The 19,322-nt window shown below is 34.6% G+C and overlaps 1 protein-coding gene across 6 annotated transcripts in view; it reads left to right on the plus strand.

The window, feature by feature from the left end:
* The window catches only part of Arhgap6 (Rho GTPase activating protein 6), a 451,538-nt gene that overhangs the window by 262,922 nt on the left and 169,294 nt on the right, over window positions 1-19,322 (plus strand). The window contains exon 1 of one of the 6 annotated variants that reach the window (XM_077793572.1): window positions 13,629-13,707. The exons of 3 other annotated variants lie outside the window; for them this stretch is intronic. In XM_077793572.1, coding sequence (XP_077649698.1) covers window positions 13,696-13,707 — 12 coding nt within the window. In that variant the 5' untranslated portion in view covers window positions 13,629-13,695. Of the gene's footprint in view, window positions 1-13,628; window positions 13,918-19,322 lie in introns of those variants that run through there. 2 more of the 6 variants (XM_077793571.1, XM_026395149.2) reach the window with 2 other exon arrangements.

Genomic DNA, 19,322 nt, shown 5'->3' on the forward strand with positions numbered 1-19,322 from the left:
TTCCCTACTCATAAATTCATTCTACAAGTTTCTACTGAGAATATATAAAATCAACAAAACAGAGATACTGTTTTAGGCATTATTGATACTTCAGTGAATAAAAGAGTTAAATACTTTCTTTAAAGAGAGTACACTTAAAAATAGCAGAGTTAGGCAAACCAATAAATATGTAATATGTCAGAGGATAATAAATAAGGGGATAGAATGATGGTTGGGAAAGCCTTTTCAGAAAGTGACATTTAATCAAAGCTGGGACTTAAGGGGGCAGTTGATATTTAAAGGATGAGTCACCCATTGTTAACAGCTTGCTATCACTTAAGTTCCTGTGTGGGAAGTCAATTTTAGATAATCAGACAAAGCACTTTTTGTCTGTTAATGTGAAGAACAGGTTTTAGTTTGAGTTCTTATACATAGCTATGAGTAACTAGAAATTAGCACATTCCAAGGAAGACATGTTTTTTTGTTTGTTTGTTTGTTTGTTTTTGGTACCAGGATTGAGCTCAGGGGCACATAACCACTGAGCCATATCCCCAGCCCTTTTTTTATGTTTTTATTTTGAGACAGGGTCTCACTGAGTTGCTTAGTGCCTCACTAAGTTGCTGAAGCTGGCTTTGAAATTTGTGCCTCTTGCCTCAGCTTCCTGAGCCACTGGGATTACAGTCATGAGCCAGTGCACCCAGCCTGTGTTTTCACTTTGAAAGAGTATTAAAATATAAAACAATGTGACATTCTGAAGGGCACACTTTTGAGATGAATGTTAACTAAAACACAGATGAAGCTTAACCAGTGTTTCTCACTTGGGCTTTACTGAACTATACAAGGATTCAACAAGTGAGCTGAATGTGAATTGTGATTTGTTTCCTTTGAAGTAGGATTCTGAGTGTTGAAAATTAAAATATGGCATTTAAAACAAAATTTCTCTTTCCTCTATTTTCAAAATTTAGCCAAATAGGATTAATTTAATTGGTGTTCTACATGTTTCTTGTTATTGAGGCCAATAACAATTATATACCTTTGTGGTATATAACATAAAATAAGAGAATCAAAACCATTATCCCATGGAAATTATCTAAAGATACAAACACAAGCCTGAAGAGACATCTCTATAGTTACATTAGCTGAAGCAAAGGACTGGGGTTTCAAGATGGGCCCTTCCTCCTTGACAGAAGCACTGCCATCTACAGACTCTCTCCATGGTAGTTAGGTATGGGGTGGCCCCAAGACAGAGGGGATTCACAATTCAAAATAATATCCAAAAGGGCTCCAGATTAGTTGACCAGGTATAAGGGAGCCACAGTTTGGACTTATTTATTTATTTTTAGTAATGCAATGGATGGAACTCAGTGTTTTTCACACAATAGCACATGCTAGGAAAATGCTTTACCATTGAGTCCCAGCCCCCACTCTAACCCTATAATTAGGATATTAAGGAGGCCTTAAATAGCCAATCCTTCACAAGTAGGCTTTAGACTGGCTGTTCAATCTTTGTGGCTCTCAAATAACAGGGGAGGATGGCTACCAAGGAAAACCTTTAGGGAAGATTAATGAGGGCAAGAATAGATGTTAAATATTTCCAGCATCAAAAACATTTCTGTTGGATAATGCTATATAGCTACATCGTATAAAAATTTAAGTGATAACTTTTTATAATATCCTTTTCAAAATTAATCTGCAACCATTTTATCTCTTAATTCTCCAGAAGTGGGCAATCCAATATCCCTTTTGCAGCTACTATTTCAATGGATAGTCCAACACTTGCATACTCAAATTGGAAAACCAAATAAATCTGAAAAAAACATGTAGATAATTAAATAATAAACTATAGCAGATATTTGAAGGCCTTTGAAAAGAGGAGGTTCTATATTGGAAAGTTGCTTGGATGTAAATTACAGAACTATTCATAACAGATGGTTTTATTTCCACTTTTGTTTTATTAAATGTAAATAATTACATCTTAAAATAAACTAAAGCAGGACAAAAGGATAACCCTCTTCTCAATTTAAATATAATTTTCCCTTATTAGTTTCAGGTCCTTAAATAACTATACATCTGCACTGTTTAAATTTAATGAGGTACATGAAATCTAAATTAAGATGATGACATACTTTTACACAGTCATTCCCAATGGTAGAGTGAAATCTTTTGGATCAACTAATCTATTCCTAATTATTTTGTCACATGTTCATAAACTTAGGATATGAACTTAAGCTCAAGTACTACTATTTTGTGATATGCTTGTAGAAATTAGATGTATTGAATATCTATATTTTCTTATTATCTATCTTTTCCCAGTTAAATTCCAATATAGAAAACTAGGCATCTTTCTTCAAATACTGTTTCATTAATTTGTTAATGACTAACCATATACCAAAGCAATGTATGTATAGAAAATTTTAATAAAAGCCTTTTCATGCTAGCTATTTCTTGCTCTTATTATTTATTACAATTTTAAATTGTTAAAGATATCTATGAATTCAAAATAAGTCAAGTATCAAGACAAGCTTAATTAGAGAGGTTGTTTTGTTTTGGTGGGAATTTTTGGTAAAATAATAATATTTTAGTTACTTGGGACCAGATAGTAAATATTTTAGGCTTTATTGACCATATGGTCTCTGTCAAAACTCTGTCATTTGAGCACAAAAACAGACATTTATAATACATAAATGAATGTGAATGACTGGTTCCAGTGCAATTTTATTCACAGTAAAGGGAGGTGAGCTGGATTTGGTCTGGATTTTGATCTGGGTTGTAGTTGCTTGACCCCTGGCTTAGAGGATAAATAGTCTTGTGCTTTTAGAATTAGTTTGGTGAGAAAAACACTTGAAAGTTAATTTTAATACTTTCCATGTCCTGCCTGCCTAATCTCTATAAAGCAGACAGTACTCCCATCATATAATGGAAATGGGCTTGAAATTTCTTTCCCTGTCTTCCTGGAGATCTTCTAAGAAATTTTGAAATTTATCCACTAAATGAGGTCTGTCAGTGTCAAGTTCAAACCTGGTAGAAAAAATAAAAATAATCCCACCTATTTTCTCAATAGGCAGTCCCTCTCTCTCAGTCATTGTGACAGTTGAGCTGATGTTTGTTTCAAACAAATGTTCTAGTATAGACATACTTTGCAAATGACCTGCCATCTAGATGCTAAGTACAGTTAATTCAGGGTGGAATCATTATTAGTCTGTAGATTGTGATGGACCTTAAGAAACATGTCCTGGTAGTTATGTGAACTATCATTTGGGATAGTCATTTTTTTATATTTTTCATATCACAGGTGCTATGGCCCAAGCCGATGTTCAATATATTAGTCAAAGAATCTGTAAATGGAAAATTATATTCTCCAGTGAGCTTTAAATTATGAGATAAACATATAGCAAGCATATTGTCACTTCAAACCCAATATCCAATTTTATAATTACAAAATAGTGATTAATTTTCTAGTAAGAAAATTATGCAAGTTTCTGGTCTCACTATTCCCTTACTATTGTTGACTGTACCCAGAGAGAGAACACAAGTTCTACATTAGAACTGACATCAGAGGAAAGAGATACGTTTATACGTGGAAAGGACCTTAAAGATGAGGAAGAGGATAACAGTTTTAAAAATTACAACAATGATTTTGACCCCAGAGATTTAACTAGGCAGTAATTGTTTACAAAATTCTATCTCAATCCTGTTACTTTTTATAAGTCAATACAAAGGTTTAGGTAATGTGACTTCTAAATGCTAACAGAAAGAAAGTGAAACTGAAACATTTGGAATTCTGCTACCTGATACCCAGTTAGGAATAACAGGACAGAAAATTTACAAAAAAAAAAATAGTTTGAAAAGTTTGTTCTCCCTATTTTTAAAATTTTCATCCTGTTTCTTCTGCTGGTAATGCTGGGTTTTAGACTAATATATACAGTTGAGTTGCTTCTAATTGCCACTTCTGACACATGCAAAGTTAAGAGAGGTAGCCTTGCCCTAGAGGTTAATTAAATTATAATTAAACATTTATGAGCTAATGTTCATCAGCAACTTTTAACCAAAAGGCTTGTTCTTGCCTTTCTTGTGGATCTCTCCAAATTTTCTACATGTACCAAAAACTTGATGATTTCACATACTTAAATGCCATTTTAAGGTACTCCTCAAAATATGGCTCTACTCATTATTCTCTGATGTTATCTAAATAAGTACCCTTTGATGTTAAGCTTTGAAGGAAATGGGGGCAATAGCAGGGAAGTGCTGAGTAGGGTGGACCCAGGAAGAATTCAAAGTGCACTTTGATGACTGTGATGATGACAATTTCAACTACCATCATTGTTGAACATTTTCAGTGGGTGAGAATAGTACTGTTTTATATTTATTATCTCATTTATTCCTTGCACTGTTTATCTGAGATAGATTTCATTCTTTCTATCTCATATGTAAGAAAACTGAGCATTAGAGAGACCAATACCTTGTTAAATGTAACACAAACAGTGTGTGATGAAAGCAAGATTTGACCTCAATGCAGTGACTTCCAAAGAGTATGTATGCTCTTGTAGACTCTTTCTACTGAATGTTTCATCCTCAGACCTGTAGAATCAGTATCCTCATTCCAGACCCACTGAATAGAAAATGGGTTTTTCACAATAAGTCCAGGTGATGCATAAGCACATTAAAATTTGAAAAAACACAGTCCCACACTTTTTTTAGACATCCCCAACCCAGAAGTCTAAAGGCCCATGAAAACACTTTTTCATCCAGAAGGGCACTAGGAAACAAAACAAACTGAAACTTCCTCTAGCAAGAAAGTTTTCCTCTGCTCCTGAAATCCACATATAGAACATTATAGAGGCGCTTAGAGGAGCCTGAGTGAATAGTGGTTACAGAGGCATTCAAATAGAGACACTTTTGAAAGGGAAGTAGTCACCAGTAATAATTACTCTGGGACATCAGTCATAAACTAGAATGGCATTAATCAATCTATGACATGGTAATCTCCATTATAGGGCCTAAATCTTTTTTTTTTTTTTTTGGTGTGAATCTACCAAAATATCAGATTGCTTCAGTCTGTAAAAACTGAAAACAGAGAGATGGGAAATTGAAAATGAAGAACATAAAAGGTTACAATTACTTCTCTATTAAGTTATTTTATTGCACAAATATTTAGTCAGTCCTTTCCCTTTTGTCTGGTATTTTATAAGCTACAAGAATATTGAGGTAGACAAGATGCAATAGATCTTAACGGGACTAGATGATACCTTTTAAACTTTACAATAACAATACAGGTTAAGTATATCATACCTTGACAAAAAGTGCATCAAGTTTCAGTGTGTTTCTGATCTTGGAATATTTGCAAATAAATTACCAAGTGAGCATCCCTATTCAGCGAATATGAAATCCAAAAGGCACTAAATATGTCAAAGTCAAAAAGTTTCAAATTTTAAAGCATTTCGGATTTTTTATTTTCCAATTAGGAATGTTCAACCTGTGTTAAGAAACAGTTATGATAGAGTAAAAGTTACAACATGGAAGTCATAAATTGTAAACATCTCATTTCTATTTGTATCTTGTATATTCAGAAGTGATATAATCTAATATTTTTAAATTTGCAAATTTTAAAACAAATTTTCAAAAATCCAAAGAAGATGAATTCAAATATAGTGACTAAGGCAACTTGGGAAGTTAGTATTGAGGGTGAATAAGATGCTATTTTAGATGATAACAAAATAAATTTGCCCCTCCTAATATGGCACTTGGATCTTCCAACAGATGTGGAACCCTAGGCGAAATGGGCATGATGAAAATTAGAACATGTGTAAGCTTTGGAGTTCATCATCCTTTGTGGTTTTTAGAATGAAGTATTTATCCTAGGGCTTTGTAGACCCTGAGCTGTACCTCATAAATGAAAAGTACAACGTGTGCATCTTCCATGCTGAAAAATAAACAGCAACCTCACCCTTTGTAAACAGTAATGCAATATGCTTAGCAAGATTTACAGATGTATCCGTTTAGATAAACAATAAGAATCCTTATTAATAATTAGTCCTCATGCAAGACCTATGGCAATCTATACTATATAGGGAATTCTTTAGTGACCACTGCACTTTCTCCAATGCCCCAATCAGGTTTTAATGCTTAGTAGGAGATATGTTAGAAATCTGTGGGATGAGTCAATGAATCAGATGGCATTTCAGGGTTTCTGAAAGAGGAATGTATTGTAGTAGTTCCTGTTTTGGTTCTTTTTGCAGAGTGCAGAATTGCTCCAAGGCAGTTCACATAAATAGTTCCAGGTCAGTGCAGGAAACCAGGAAGGAGAGGGCAAGGTTCGACCTTGTGGCTTTGCCAACCAACACTTCTATTCTGGCTTTGTTTCCTTCACCTAGAGAAGCAGATGTGCCTGCCTGATAGGGCAGATGCCTGGAAGCTCCATGGTCTGGAGGTAACATCCTGGTCTTTCAATCTTCCCGGGTGATTCATTAACCAGCTACAAGTACAGATCTGTCACTTCCAGAAGCTCTGCCCCATTAGTGCTCTAGTGATATGAGCAAATAACAACATTTGGCAAGTTATAGATGACCACATTGTTGATGCATATTTGTGAGGTTAAAACATGCTCATTTAAAACTTTAAATATTCCTTTGTGATTGCTTGCTCCATATGAAAGTACTGGGTAAATTTGTCCCTGTGATGAAACATTTATCAGAAATGAATAAAAAATGAGCAATACATAACACATTTTCTCCCATCTGGGATGCAAAATTGTCTCTTTCTGTCAAAATAGCATGCAATCCTGCTTCTTTAGGGTCACTACAAATAGTTTCACCTCACTCTCTCCTAGCTTCAACTGTATTCTTACACACTCAGTTATATCCTCATGTTAAAACCCTTCCTTGGGCAAAATTCTTCTGAAAGCCAAATATTTTTTTACAGCTAAATTTATCTTAATAATTGTTCACATGCTCATCTCTATCCTCTCCTCAACACTGTACTGACTGGCTTCTACCCTATTACTCTACTGAGTCTCCCTTTTCCAAGATTACAGGAGACCCCCCCCCATTGCCAAATTCAGAAGGATGAGTCCTTATGGTATTTAACCTCTGGAGCCTTTGAATGCAACTCTATTTCTTTCTGACAATCTCTTTTCTTCCTTTTCCTACAACTCCTTTCTTTTTATTTCTTCTTTTACATTTCTGAGTAATATGTGTTGATCTCCTTTGCAGGCGCCTTATTCCTCATCTGTTCCTTAAACATATTTCCATCTTACGGGTCCCCTCTACTCAATGTAGATACATTCCTTTCTCCCTGTCATCAATTCTGTGGTTTCACCTCCACTTTGTTTTAGGTTCTCTCCTGTGGCAAAGAAAAGAGACATACTTAGTTATTTCAAGCAGAGAGATTCATTGTAAAGTTACAAGTGAAAGAATGTAAGAGGAGAAAAACATCTTATCCCTTGCAAAAACTGGAATGCCACTGACTGAAAGACTCAAAAAGAACTTGTCACTTGCAAAATATAACTCTTTGGCAATGCTAGACATTTACCAGACTGTAGACTCTACTTCTCTAACTTACTAAATCAATCCCCACTAGTTTGCCCACTTCTCTCTAGTCTATTCTCAAATACCTTTTATTTCCTTTCCTGTCTCTCGTGGTTTCTGCTCATTTGTGTTATTTGCTGTCTCTTTATTTCTGCTTTCTCTTTGACTACCCATAGACCTTTTATTTTCTAACTTAAAACATTGCTTTAATCTTTATATTAGCCTACTAGCTGCCTTCAGTTCCTTCTGTAACTAGGAAGAATATATTTATATGTCTGAATGAATGGAAGAAGGGAAACTTAAACCAGATCTACTCACTTTATTTTTGTAACCTCAGTAGCTACTCACAATGTAATAAATTCCAGTTATTGAGTACCTATTATGTATCTGCCATTATTTCATTTACATATTTTTGACCTTCACATACTCTTAAAAATGGTATTAAGGATTGAATATTTGTGTTACCCATAAAATTTTTCATGTCAAAGTTCTACCCCAGTTTTGATGGTTATTTGAAGATATGGCCTTTGGGAGACAGTTTAGATGAAGTCCTAGTGGTGGGGCTATTATGGGATTAATATTGTTAGAAGAAGCAGTCAGAATTTACTCTTTCTCTGCCATGTAAGGATACCGAGAAAAGGCAGCCATCTGCAAAGCATGAGAAGAGCCCTCACCAGAACCAAACTACGCTGGCTCCCTTATTCCAGACTTCTGTCCTCTAGGACTATGAGAAATAAATGTCTGTTTAGGTACCCAAGTCTATGCTATTTTGTTATGGCAGCCTCTTGAACTATACCAAAACAGCAGGTATTCCTGCCTCCTTTTTAATGTATAAAAAATGTGATTATCCCAAACTAAATTGTTTGCCTGGATCACAGTGCCAGTAAGTGGTATGGTCAGCAGTTGAAAGCCATTATGTTGTTGGGTTTTTTTTTTTTTTTGTAAAAAATGTTTGAATACCTGAATGAATAAATGCAAAGGATTTTCTGTAATTATTTTATAGTGAAAGGACAAAAGGCAAATGAATAATTATCTTTTAATGATGTAAACATGATATGTAAATGATTTTTTAATTCATTGTATTTTCCTATTTTGGGCTGGATGACATTAACACATCACTCTAGTCATATACATTACTTAATATTCCTATGGTAGTAATCAAGATATATTTTTATAATAGTGATTAAAGCAATAATTGTTTGCTCCTTCAAGCCTGTAGAATTTTTGGCTTGTGAAAACAAAGACCAAGAGGGATAAATAACTGTTTTTTTTTTTTTTTTTTAATTTGGAAAGCCTATTGGGCAGGTCATCTGAACTAGAAAACATTACAAAATACTCCCCTCCCAAAGGAATTAAACAGCAATGAAATTGCTATCAAATACAGCATGAAGTTCAGTGGCAGAATATCCACATACAAAATGTTGGGGTGGCAGGTTGTTTTTGCTGTCCTGCTATGTGTGTTGTTGGCTTCACTCTTAGGCTGGTAGTAAGAGTGTTTAATCACTTGCAGACACCAAATTAAGGTGTGACGGTGACAAGAGGAAAGAAGTACACACTATCCCTTCCTGTTTCTCCTTTTTAGCAAAAGAATTCCATAAACTTCTTCATATTTCATTGGCTGTAATTGTGTCACAGGCTGTGGCAGTGACTGCTGGTGGCTTCCCCTTATTCCATTACTCTCCTTGTCTACCTTTTGCTGACTCCCTTACAGCTAATTGTGGCTGCATGACTAAAACCTCACAAATGAAGGCTTCCTGTTGACTGAAGATAGATAATAGTGTCTGGAGCTTGAGTGGCAGTGTTGGAATTAAAACAGCAAAATGGTGGGAAAGTAAGCTCATAGAAGCCTCCTTCTCCCCAACAGGGGATTTCACTTGCATCTCATTTAAAACCACTTTACTCTTATTTCTGTATTTTTCTAAATGTTCTGCAACCAACCTCATCTGATATGCATTCCCATTAGTAAAACATCTCTGACAAAGGGAATGGTATAACTATAACTGACCCAAAACACTGAAGATCCATCTTTGGAGCCAGAATAGGTCATCTACCCTAAGACTGAATAACCAAACATTAGAACTCTGGAGGGAAAATAGAAGGGGAAATAACTGTTGGGTAGGAAACTGACTGAGACTGCTAATGATGTTAACTTTTCCAGGATCACATGGCTAATTGTGAGTGGAAAAGAAATTCCAAGTCAGTGTCTAATAAGAATTTCAGTGGATATATCTTTATAAGCTAAGCTTAGTCATATTATTAAGGAAATTATTAATATTATTATTATTGATATTATTAAGGAAATTTACACATATCTGTGAGATGATACCCCAACTGTACACAATTATTGCTTCACTAATTCCCTCTAAGATAAAAATGATCAGGAGGGGAGGGAAAATATGGGTCCTATGTAATGAGATTTTGATCAAATTATGTTTTGTCCATGTACAAATATGGCTTAATGAATCCCACTATTATGTATAATTATAATGCACCATAAAATAATTAAAAGATACAAATGTTCTGCAGTTATTTCTGCATTAGTGGGAATCTTCTGTTCAAAGCTAAAGTATATTTATATGGGCAAAAATGAGCATAGCAGAATACTCAAAGTTATAATTTGACTATGAGAAGTAACGTGAGAAAAAAAAATGCCTTGCTAATATTTGCCTGAGCTAACTGTTGAAATGGCATGTATTTGCCCAGCATGTGCCAATCTGAAAAACAACCCACAAGGCAACAGGCATATAGGTTTTCTTGTCAACACCATCCTGATGCTGACCCTGCAAGTTTTACTTCCCTTAACGTATTGTGGCTCCATTTGAAGATAGGGTACAGCACTTTGATTTCAAGGGTGGTTGTACTCATTAGCTATTTGTAGAACTCAGTAGTCATCTCTAAAAAGCAAACCAGTAGAGAAATGAACTTGCTGGAAAATTCTCTACTTCTATTTTATTTATACGCTTTTATTTTTCTTCTTAAAAAAATTCAAAGTGAGGTATGGAAAGAAACAGTACCTTTGTTATAATTTAAACATATTTTCATGTAAAAATTTATAAAGGCAATTTTTATCCATGTGATTGAATGATAAAATGTTTGTGGATGGTGGATTGGACAAAACAATTTTATTAATCCTGAAAGAAGACAGAGAAAGGAGACAAATCTGAAGTCTATAAGATCTCTGAAAGAACATCTTAGAAGACAATGGAGGGAATATATTTTTAAGTATGAAGCAAAAACAAAATAGAATTGTAGTTTTTAATAATAAGCATGTTGATTAGGAATTTTGAATGCATTAAAATTTTGATAGAAAGTTTGGTATTGACAACATTTCAACAAAACTTGCATTACAGTTTAAATAACATTTTAAAGGTTATATTGACAAAACTTATGAGCAAGACTGGTTACCTGTAATCTTTTTAATTTTTTTATTTTATTTATTATAATTAGTTATATATGACAGCAGCATGCAATTCAATTCATTTTATACATGTAGAGCACAATTTTTCATGTCTCTGGCTGAACACAAAGTAGAGTCAACACCATTCATGTTTTCATACATGTACTTCAGGTAATGATGTCCATCTCCTTCCACCATCTTTCCTACTGCATCCCCCCTCCCTTTCCATTCCTCCCCATTTGCCCTATCTAAAGTTCATCTGTTCCTCCCATGTTGCCCCCCCCATCCCCATTATGAATCAGCATCCTTATATCAGAGAAGACGTTCAGCATTTGTTTTTTGGGGACTGGCTTTCTTTACTTCGCATTATATTCTCCAACTCCATCCATTTACCTGCAAATGCCATGATTTTATTCTCTTTTAATGCTGAGTAATATTCCATTATGTATATGCACCACATTTTCTTTATCCATTTATCTACTGAAGGGTACCTAGATTGTATCCACAATTTAGGTATTGTGAATTATGCTGCTATAAACATGGATGTGGCTGTATCCCTGTAATATGCTGTTTTTAAGTCCTTTGGGTATAAAACAAGGAGTGGGATAGCTGGGTCAAATGTTGGTTCCATTCCCAGTTTTCCAAGGACTCTCCATACTGCTTTCCAGATTGGTTGCACCACTTAGCAGTCCCACCAGTAATGTAAGAGTGTGCCCTTTTCCCCACATCCTTGACAACACTTATTGTTTGTATTCTTAATAGCTGACATTCTAGTTGGAGTGAGATTAAGACTTGCATTTTTCTAATTGCTAGAGATGTTGAACATTTTTTAATATATTTGTTGATTGATTGTATATCACCTTCTTAGAAGTGTCTGTTCAGTTCCTTGGCCCATTTATTGATTGGGTTATTTGCTTTTTTTGGTGTTAAGATTTTTGAGTTCTTTTATATCCTAGAGATTGGTGCTCTATCTGATGTGCAGCTGGGAAAAATTTGTTCCCATTCTGTAGACTCTCTGTTTACTTCACTGATTGTTTATTTTGCTGAGAAGAAGCTTTTGAGTTTGAATCCATCCCATTTATTGATTCTTGATTTTAATTCTTGCACTATAGGAGTTTTATTAAGGAAGTTGGGGCCTAATCTGACATGATGGAGATTTGGACCTACTTTTACCTTTAATCTTAATTTAAGTGCCATTTTCTAGATTAATTTGTTAATTATAAATAATTTTCTCTTCTTATCTAATGAAGTTTCTTCTGACTTTTAATCTGAGTAATTATGTATTCCTGAATGGAAAAAAATATTTGCCTAGAAGTTATTTTTTCTGACATCATTAATTCAGTTGGTCCCTTTGTTTTAATTAAGATGGGATTGATATGACCAGAGTTAATGATGAATGTGTGTGTATGCATATATATGTATATATGTATATATATATATATATATATATATATATATATGCCTAATTGAAAGCTTGTTCTCAGGTACTTATTTTAAGAAATCAATCTAAATATGCTCTTACTTCATTTCACATTCCCCATGGGTGTTGGAATATTTTATCCTTGGGGATGATTAAGTAAAAAAGGCATAACATCAAAGCTGAAGAATCATTCATTCTGTACTCTGACATCCAGTGCTTCTTGAGCTATTTTTTAAGTAAATATGGAAGTTCTTTACCTCTTTTTACCAAACAAATTGAAGTCATACTAGATGTACCTGCTTTAGCATAGCCATTGCTTTATTTGGACTGGTTAGCAGTGGTATTTTTAAGGCTCCTAGACAGGAAATATACTTCGTCTCCTAGCAGATTACAATCTGCAAATGTAATCTCTCAGTATCTCCTATGCTTCAGTTTTCTCTCTCTCTCTGTGTGTGTGTGTGTGTGTGTGTGTGTCTGTGTATGTGTGTGTCTGTGTGTCTGTGTGTTTGTGTAAACTATTTGAATATGTAGTTAAGCAACTTGTACCAAAGACCTTTTTGCTACTGGTGAGAACAATATCCTTTGTACACATAAGTTCCATGTATTCAAGAGTACTATTATATAATAAGTCTCTTGATTTGAACATTATGTTACTGCAATGTCAGGTTAATCTTGCTTACAGTTCTTTCACTTACTGTCCCATGACTGAGCATCTCCATGCTTTAGCTGGTTGTCCTATAGTTGTCTTTTAAGGTTGAAAGCCAGTCATGGATGTGCATGAATGAGTAGAATGTACTACAGTTAAAGCACATAGGTGAAGCCTAGGCCATGATCAATCTTTACCAAGAAAAGACAGACATTTTTATATAGCTGAATACATATTTGCATGGAGCATCATATGGTAGTGTGTGTGTGTGTGTGTGTATGTGTGTGTGCATGCATGCACATGTGTTAGGGAAGGTCCAATCAGCTTATGTATCAATTATGTCAGGAAAATGTACCAATTATTTGCCAGGGAGAAGGCAGAATTTACTGTAATGATCACCCAAACATTTCCAGAGGAAAAGGCAAGGATTGATTTGTCAATGCGTGAGGCTCTCTCCAACTTGTGGCCTACAACATGTTTGACAGTGAGTTGTTTGGGCCTCAGTAGGAATTTTCCCACAGAAAGGATGTTCTAACTGGCAGGCTCCCAGGACCGCCCACAAATCCATTTAACCATAACAGAGCTGACGAGAACTGTCAGAACTAGAGTTGGCTTCCAACTGGGAAGTCAGCCTAGTATTAATAGCACAGTTCAAGCTGCACTGTGGGCCCAGTGGACTTCTGATGGGCTTGCCTGGGAACCAGGGCACTCTTTACAACCTTTATGGGAAATGGATTCCTTGGTGAGAAATGGGCAGAGAGTGTTGCAGTGGCATGAGGACCATGACTTCCCATTTCCCCGTTCCACTATAGTCACGACCAACACCAGTATCCAGTAGGAAGAGACCTAGGTGAATCCTAGGGGAATCTTTCTTGCCTTCAACTCTGGGGAGATCCTGCCCTGTTCCCTATCTGGTTGACTTGGGTCAGCTCTTCCCATGTACAGGATATTTGTAAGTTGGGTGTTTCTAGGTCACCTGTGTTTAATTATTTGATATGAATGTTTATTTAACTATAGTTTATCTGGCAAAAATGCATTAGAATTTAAGGTTTACTTTTACTTTACAAATTTATTCATTTTAATCTCTGTCTGATTATACTCTTATGCTTCTTTAATGTTTAAAGTCATTATTTTTATGCAGATAAAAAGGGTATGAATGGTCGTGGTAAAATGTTCCATTATCTGGTTAAAGGAGGAGGAAATGAGAGAAGTAGGTGGTGCATTGTGTGTGTGAATGTGTGTGTCCACATGCTATGAATATGAGCCAAAGGACAGGTGTGTTGTTCACACCAAGATATGCTTTTAGAACATAAAAATGCATCTGTGAAGATTTTTTTGCTAATTATTTGGAAATATTTTAGACCATTTTTTTGTAGAAAGTATTAAAATTAAGAGATTTTTCTCCTCTGGGAGTTCTTTGAATGATAATTTTTGAAAATGATATGTAGATTATGTTAGTTGGCAACCAGTAAATTATTTTCTACTAAGCTCCAGTAAATTTCTCCGTAAGGTAAATAGTGTATTAAATATCTTATGGGTTGCATATGATACAAAGGGAAAATAATTTGTTTAATAACTTAATTTTCCTCCTTTTTCATAATTTACAAGTTGTTAAATTCATCCTGTTTTGGTCAGTAGAAATGTGGAAATTTATAAATGAATAACAAATTTAAAGTGTAAATCAACTGAAATACATATGAAACCCTGCTGGATTTTTAGGTATCTTGATATTTCTAAACCACACTTCTCTTTTCTAAGATTCTATTTTGGGACATAGTTATATATACAAAAGGAATATTTTGGCACCCAAATACATTCATCTTTAAAATATTGGACCTCTTCAGTCCAAACATCCCCCCAAACACTGAAAAACTCTCTGGGATTTGAATTACAAAGACATGGAAAATTTACTCTTCTCCTATAATAGTTTTTAAGGAAAAATTATAGTTCAGTATCAATAGTAGAACTATAACACAGTGTAACACAGACAATTCACAATACTTAACAAGCATGTATAGCTAATTCTGGGTTCTTGTTAAAAGATCTCATTATTTTACCCACCTTCATAATGACATAATATAGTGAATAAAACTGAGTGTACAGGAATTTCAGTGGTCCATTTGGGATCCTTCCCATACAATTTGTTCATTTTGAAGGAAGGATAGTTAGAGCCAGAGGGTTTAAGTTAATTTGACAAGGCTACTGCTGGTGAGGAAAGAGCTTGAAAGTCAATAGTAAGACTGATCATCAGTTATTGAAGGTCTTCCATTTCCTCAGTCTCTTTACATCATTTTATTTCACCTGTTTCATCTTGCAAAGCAGGAAACTAAATTCCAGTTTTATAAATGAAAGAAAAAACTGAACATTGGAATGCTTTCTTAACAGCTCAAAATCAGTAGGCATTATGTGGTAGTGCAAGAATGTGAATGCATAAAAACTAATTCGGAAGGCCAGGAGGCACCTGGCTCAGATGTTTCCCATTGTACCAGGCATCTTGAGGCTTGAGTAGAGCCTAAGATGCATACAGCATTCCTTCTTTATGTTTGTTGATTTCTAATACGTCAAGAGCATTTCCATTGAAGCAACTACTCAGGTTACTGAATTTGATAGGTAGTCATCGAGGTTATTGAGTCTCCTTCCCTTAGTGTTTCTGACAAAAATGATCATCCTCTTCCTATTGGATTTAATAACTCTCCAAAATTTGTCTTTAGTTAATACTTCCTTTTCTTCTTTGGAAAATCATTTCATCCTTTGAAATGTCTAACTGTTTTATTTGAATCTGAAGAAGAGTAGTCCTTTTTATCTCAATTACTCATTTATTTATTTATTTTATAAATGTACATTGATGGCCTACCATGTACAGATTCTGTTCCAGGTTTTAGAGATATAGCTATGAACAAAGCAGACACAAATCCTTGCCCTGGTGGTACTTTCTAGACATTTAGGAGATGGCCAAAATGTAGACGTAAAAAATAAAGCAAGTGAGATGGTGATAAATGTACTAGAGATGAAAAAAAAAAAAAGGATTTTAAAAGTTGCCAGGAAAATGAAACACCAGGAAGACAGTGTGAGGGTTACTCGAAAAGGACAACACTGTAAGGGTTAAATTTGGGAGTGCTTCTTATCACATTGCCATCTCGGTGAAAAATGCTGGTGTCTATATTTTTAGTAAATTCCTTTCCAAAAATCTGCTTTTCCAGTCCCCCACCAGAGGTAGAAAATTTATCCTAACTCTGTCTCTATTTTTGTGATATCTTCCCATCCAGTCCTTTGGAACCTATTGTTATCCCTATTACACAAAGCAAAATTAAACAAAGAAAGTAATTACAGGAGTATCCACATATCTCAGGGCAATATGATTAGAGAACAAATCAAGCAAAGAACTTTTTCTATTCTTTTTGCTCAAATATCTAATTCACAGAGGAAGAGACTAAGTCTCAAAAATGTTGAAAGGACAACCCCAGAATTGTATGCTGATTATTTGTTGATTTGGTAAATGATGTCTTGAGTTCCTGCAGTGGACCAGGCTACTGAGCTGGATCCAGGTGCCTCAGCAGCGACCTCCCAGGACATGGTCCCTGGCTTGAAGGCATAGAGAAGGAACAAATACAGAGACAGAGACCTCTGATTCCAGCCCAATGCTTGTTCCCCTATCTTCCCCTGTCATACGATGGGGAGTTTCCTCTCTTTTTTAGGGTCTCAGAAGGATTAGAATAGGGCTTCCATTTATATTTATGTTTCCTGCTCTGTGCTTCAAGTGTGTTAGGGGTTAAATGAGGCCACATGAACTGGCCTGGGAAACAAAACCACTATGTGTCATTGTTTCTATGGGAAAATACATGTGAACTTTCAAACATTTCAACCATCTTTGTGGACTTTCAGAATTCAGGAGTGGCTGAGTTGAAAAGTATGAACAAAGATCATTTAGAGTCCAGTGAGGCAACCTCTCCTGCCCAGCCTCCAAGATCTTGACCATCTCCTGGAGAAAATACAAATTCCTTCTGGCCTAAAGACAGTATAAAATGAGATATAAATGAATAATAGTTTATTCAAAATTGCATAGGAAAAGTGTTCTTCTCTTCACTAATGAAAACTAACTAATGTTCATAAATGTTTGCCATTTTACCCACAAAATGGTAATTTGTAGAGTGTGCATACCAGGTATGCTGTAGAGTTTGTTATATAGTTTTCTAAACTCACAGGATCTACCAAGGGATTGCAGTTAACTTACTATGTGTTTGTTACCTTTCTATGGGCGGGGTTCATGTTCCCATTAATGATAATAGCCAGCATAGTACCACAAATGCTTGTTGAACAGAATAGAGTGGAAGGAAATGTCATCTTCACCATTCGACATGTGAGCAAGTGTTGTTCTCATCTCACTACCATAATGTAATTGCCATGGTCATTTCAATTCCTGTTCTATATCCCTAACATCACCTGCTTGATTGAAATGATGCTGCTATATATAGTAAGAACTTTGAACATATATAAACTTCCTGAGGAAATGTGAACTTGAATTGAACTATGATGGCTACTCCACTATAGTTCAAAGGAAATATGATTATGGTTGTCTTGGCAACCATAGCTCTGCACTCTCTATTTTATTTCTTACTGTTTTCCTATTTTAGAGTAATTTTGAGGAGAAACAAAGTAAAGAATATCAGTAAGGTCTCATTTTCAGTTTATGAAGCTTCTGGGAACAATAAAATTTTGTGTAGCTGTATCTCCTTTATTTAAATTTGCAAAATATTGGAAAATATAGGCATATGAAATAAACTAAAAATAGGCAAATATTAATTTCAAAACAGAAATATCATCTTTACTCTGTATGAAGTTACTTATTTTGAAAGGACTGTTAGAAATTATTACTTTTATATTTCTCTCATACATACAACTACAAAAAAACTTCTATTTTTACTTTAAAAGGGAGAAATTCTTGATAAATAAATTTACATGATCATTTTTACCTATATGATAGTTATTCAAGTGCAAATAGTCATAAAAATAAAATGGTTTTATTCTAGGAACAAGGTCAGGTTAAGAAACTCTGAAACAGTGATTTTTAATTAATATGCTGAATTATTAATCATTAATGCATCCCCTATTAGGTTTCCTTTGTAGGTCACATCAGTTTTTATAAAGATAAAAGGTGATAATTAATATTGGATCTTTGTAATTTTGTATTTAAATAAAAATATAGTATAAATGTGTCCAGAGTGCAAAAAGTCATTATTGTTAGTTTTCTCTTGGAAACTTTCATATGTTAATATACAAGTACAGGATTTAGGGAAGATTTTTGTAATGGGTCAAATGGTAAATATTTTAGGCTTTAGAAGTTATTCAGGTTTTGTCACAACTGCTCAACTCTGATGCTGTAGCCGAGAGCAGCTATAGAGAATAAGTGAACGAATGAACTGAGCTGTGTTAAACTATTACTGTTTTTACAGAAACAGTCAGTGATCTAGAATTGGCCCATAGCCTGTATTTTGCCAACTCCTACTCTTGGAAAATAATTGTTTAGCTTACTTATCTGTACGCTGTCCCCATGCAAGGATAGTGCTTTAGGCAAATTGGTTCTTTTAAAAGATGTACCTGAAAGGCTGTCCTCTCACGTCACTTTTTGTATCAAATGTCTCATTTGCCACCATATTGGTTTCTTATTTTTCAAAGTTCCCAGATAATTTTTATTAGTTCATTATAATTGTACATAATATTGAGGTTCATTTTGACATAATTATACAAGTATAGAATATAATTTGCTCCAATACAGTCCCCAGTACTTCACCTCCTCCCTCTTCTTGTTCCCCTAAATATACTCTAGTGATATTCCATTTATTTTTAGCTTTTTTAATATCAGTGCTTTATGTGTATACTTATATATATGAAATTATATGTAAATATATTATATATTTATATTATATATTTATAAAATTATATATATATAAAGGTGAAATTCATGGCAGTGTATTCATATATGTAAATAGAATAGTTTGGTCAGTTTCAGTCCACTGTATTAGTTTCTGTTAGAGAGGAATGAAAGAATTACCACTTTTGTAGTAATAATTAAAAAGGGTAGAAGCAAATATTTTATGACAAGTTGCTTCATTTTAAAGCTAATATAACCTTAAAAATTAAACTATAAAAATTTCCTTTAATGGGGAGTAAGTTTGAACTGCTCTTGAATGTCAAAGACCTAATGTCCCCTTCCTGAATAAACCCACAGTGTAAACTGAAAAAGCCACTATGAGATAAAACTCCATTGCACCCAGCTAGTCTCTTCATTTTGATGGGATCTCCATATTCACCTCTCACTGACCTGGTCATGCTTTCTTCTTTCCTTTGGAGTATTCTCTT

The sequence above is a fragment of the Urocitellus parryii genome, chromosome X, assembly GCF_045843805.1.
Source record: "Urocitellus parryii isolate mUroPar1 chromosome X, mUroPar1.hap1, whole genome shotgun sequence".
Classification (NCBI taxonomy): domain Eukaryota; kingdom Metazoa; phylum Chordata; class Mammalia; order Rodentia; family Sciuridae; genus Urocitellus; species Urocitellus parryii.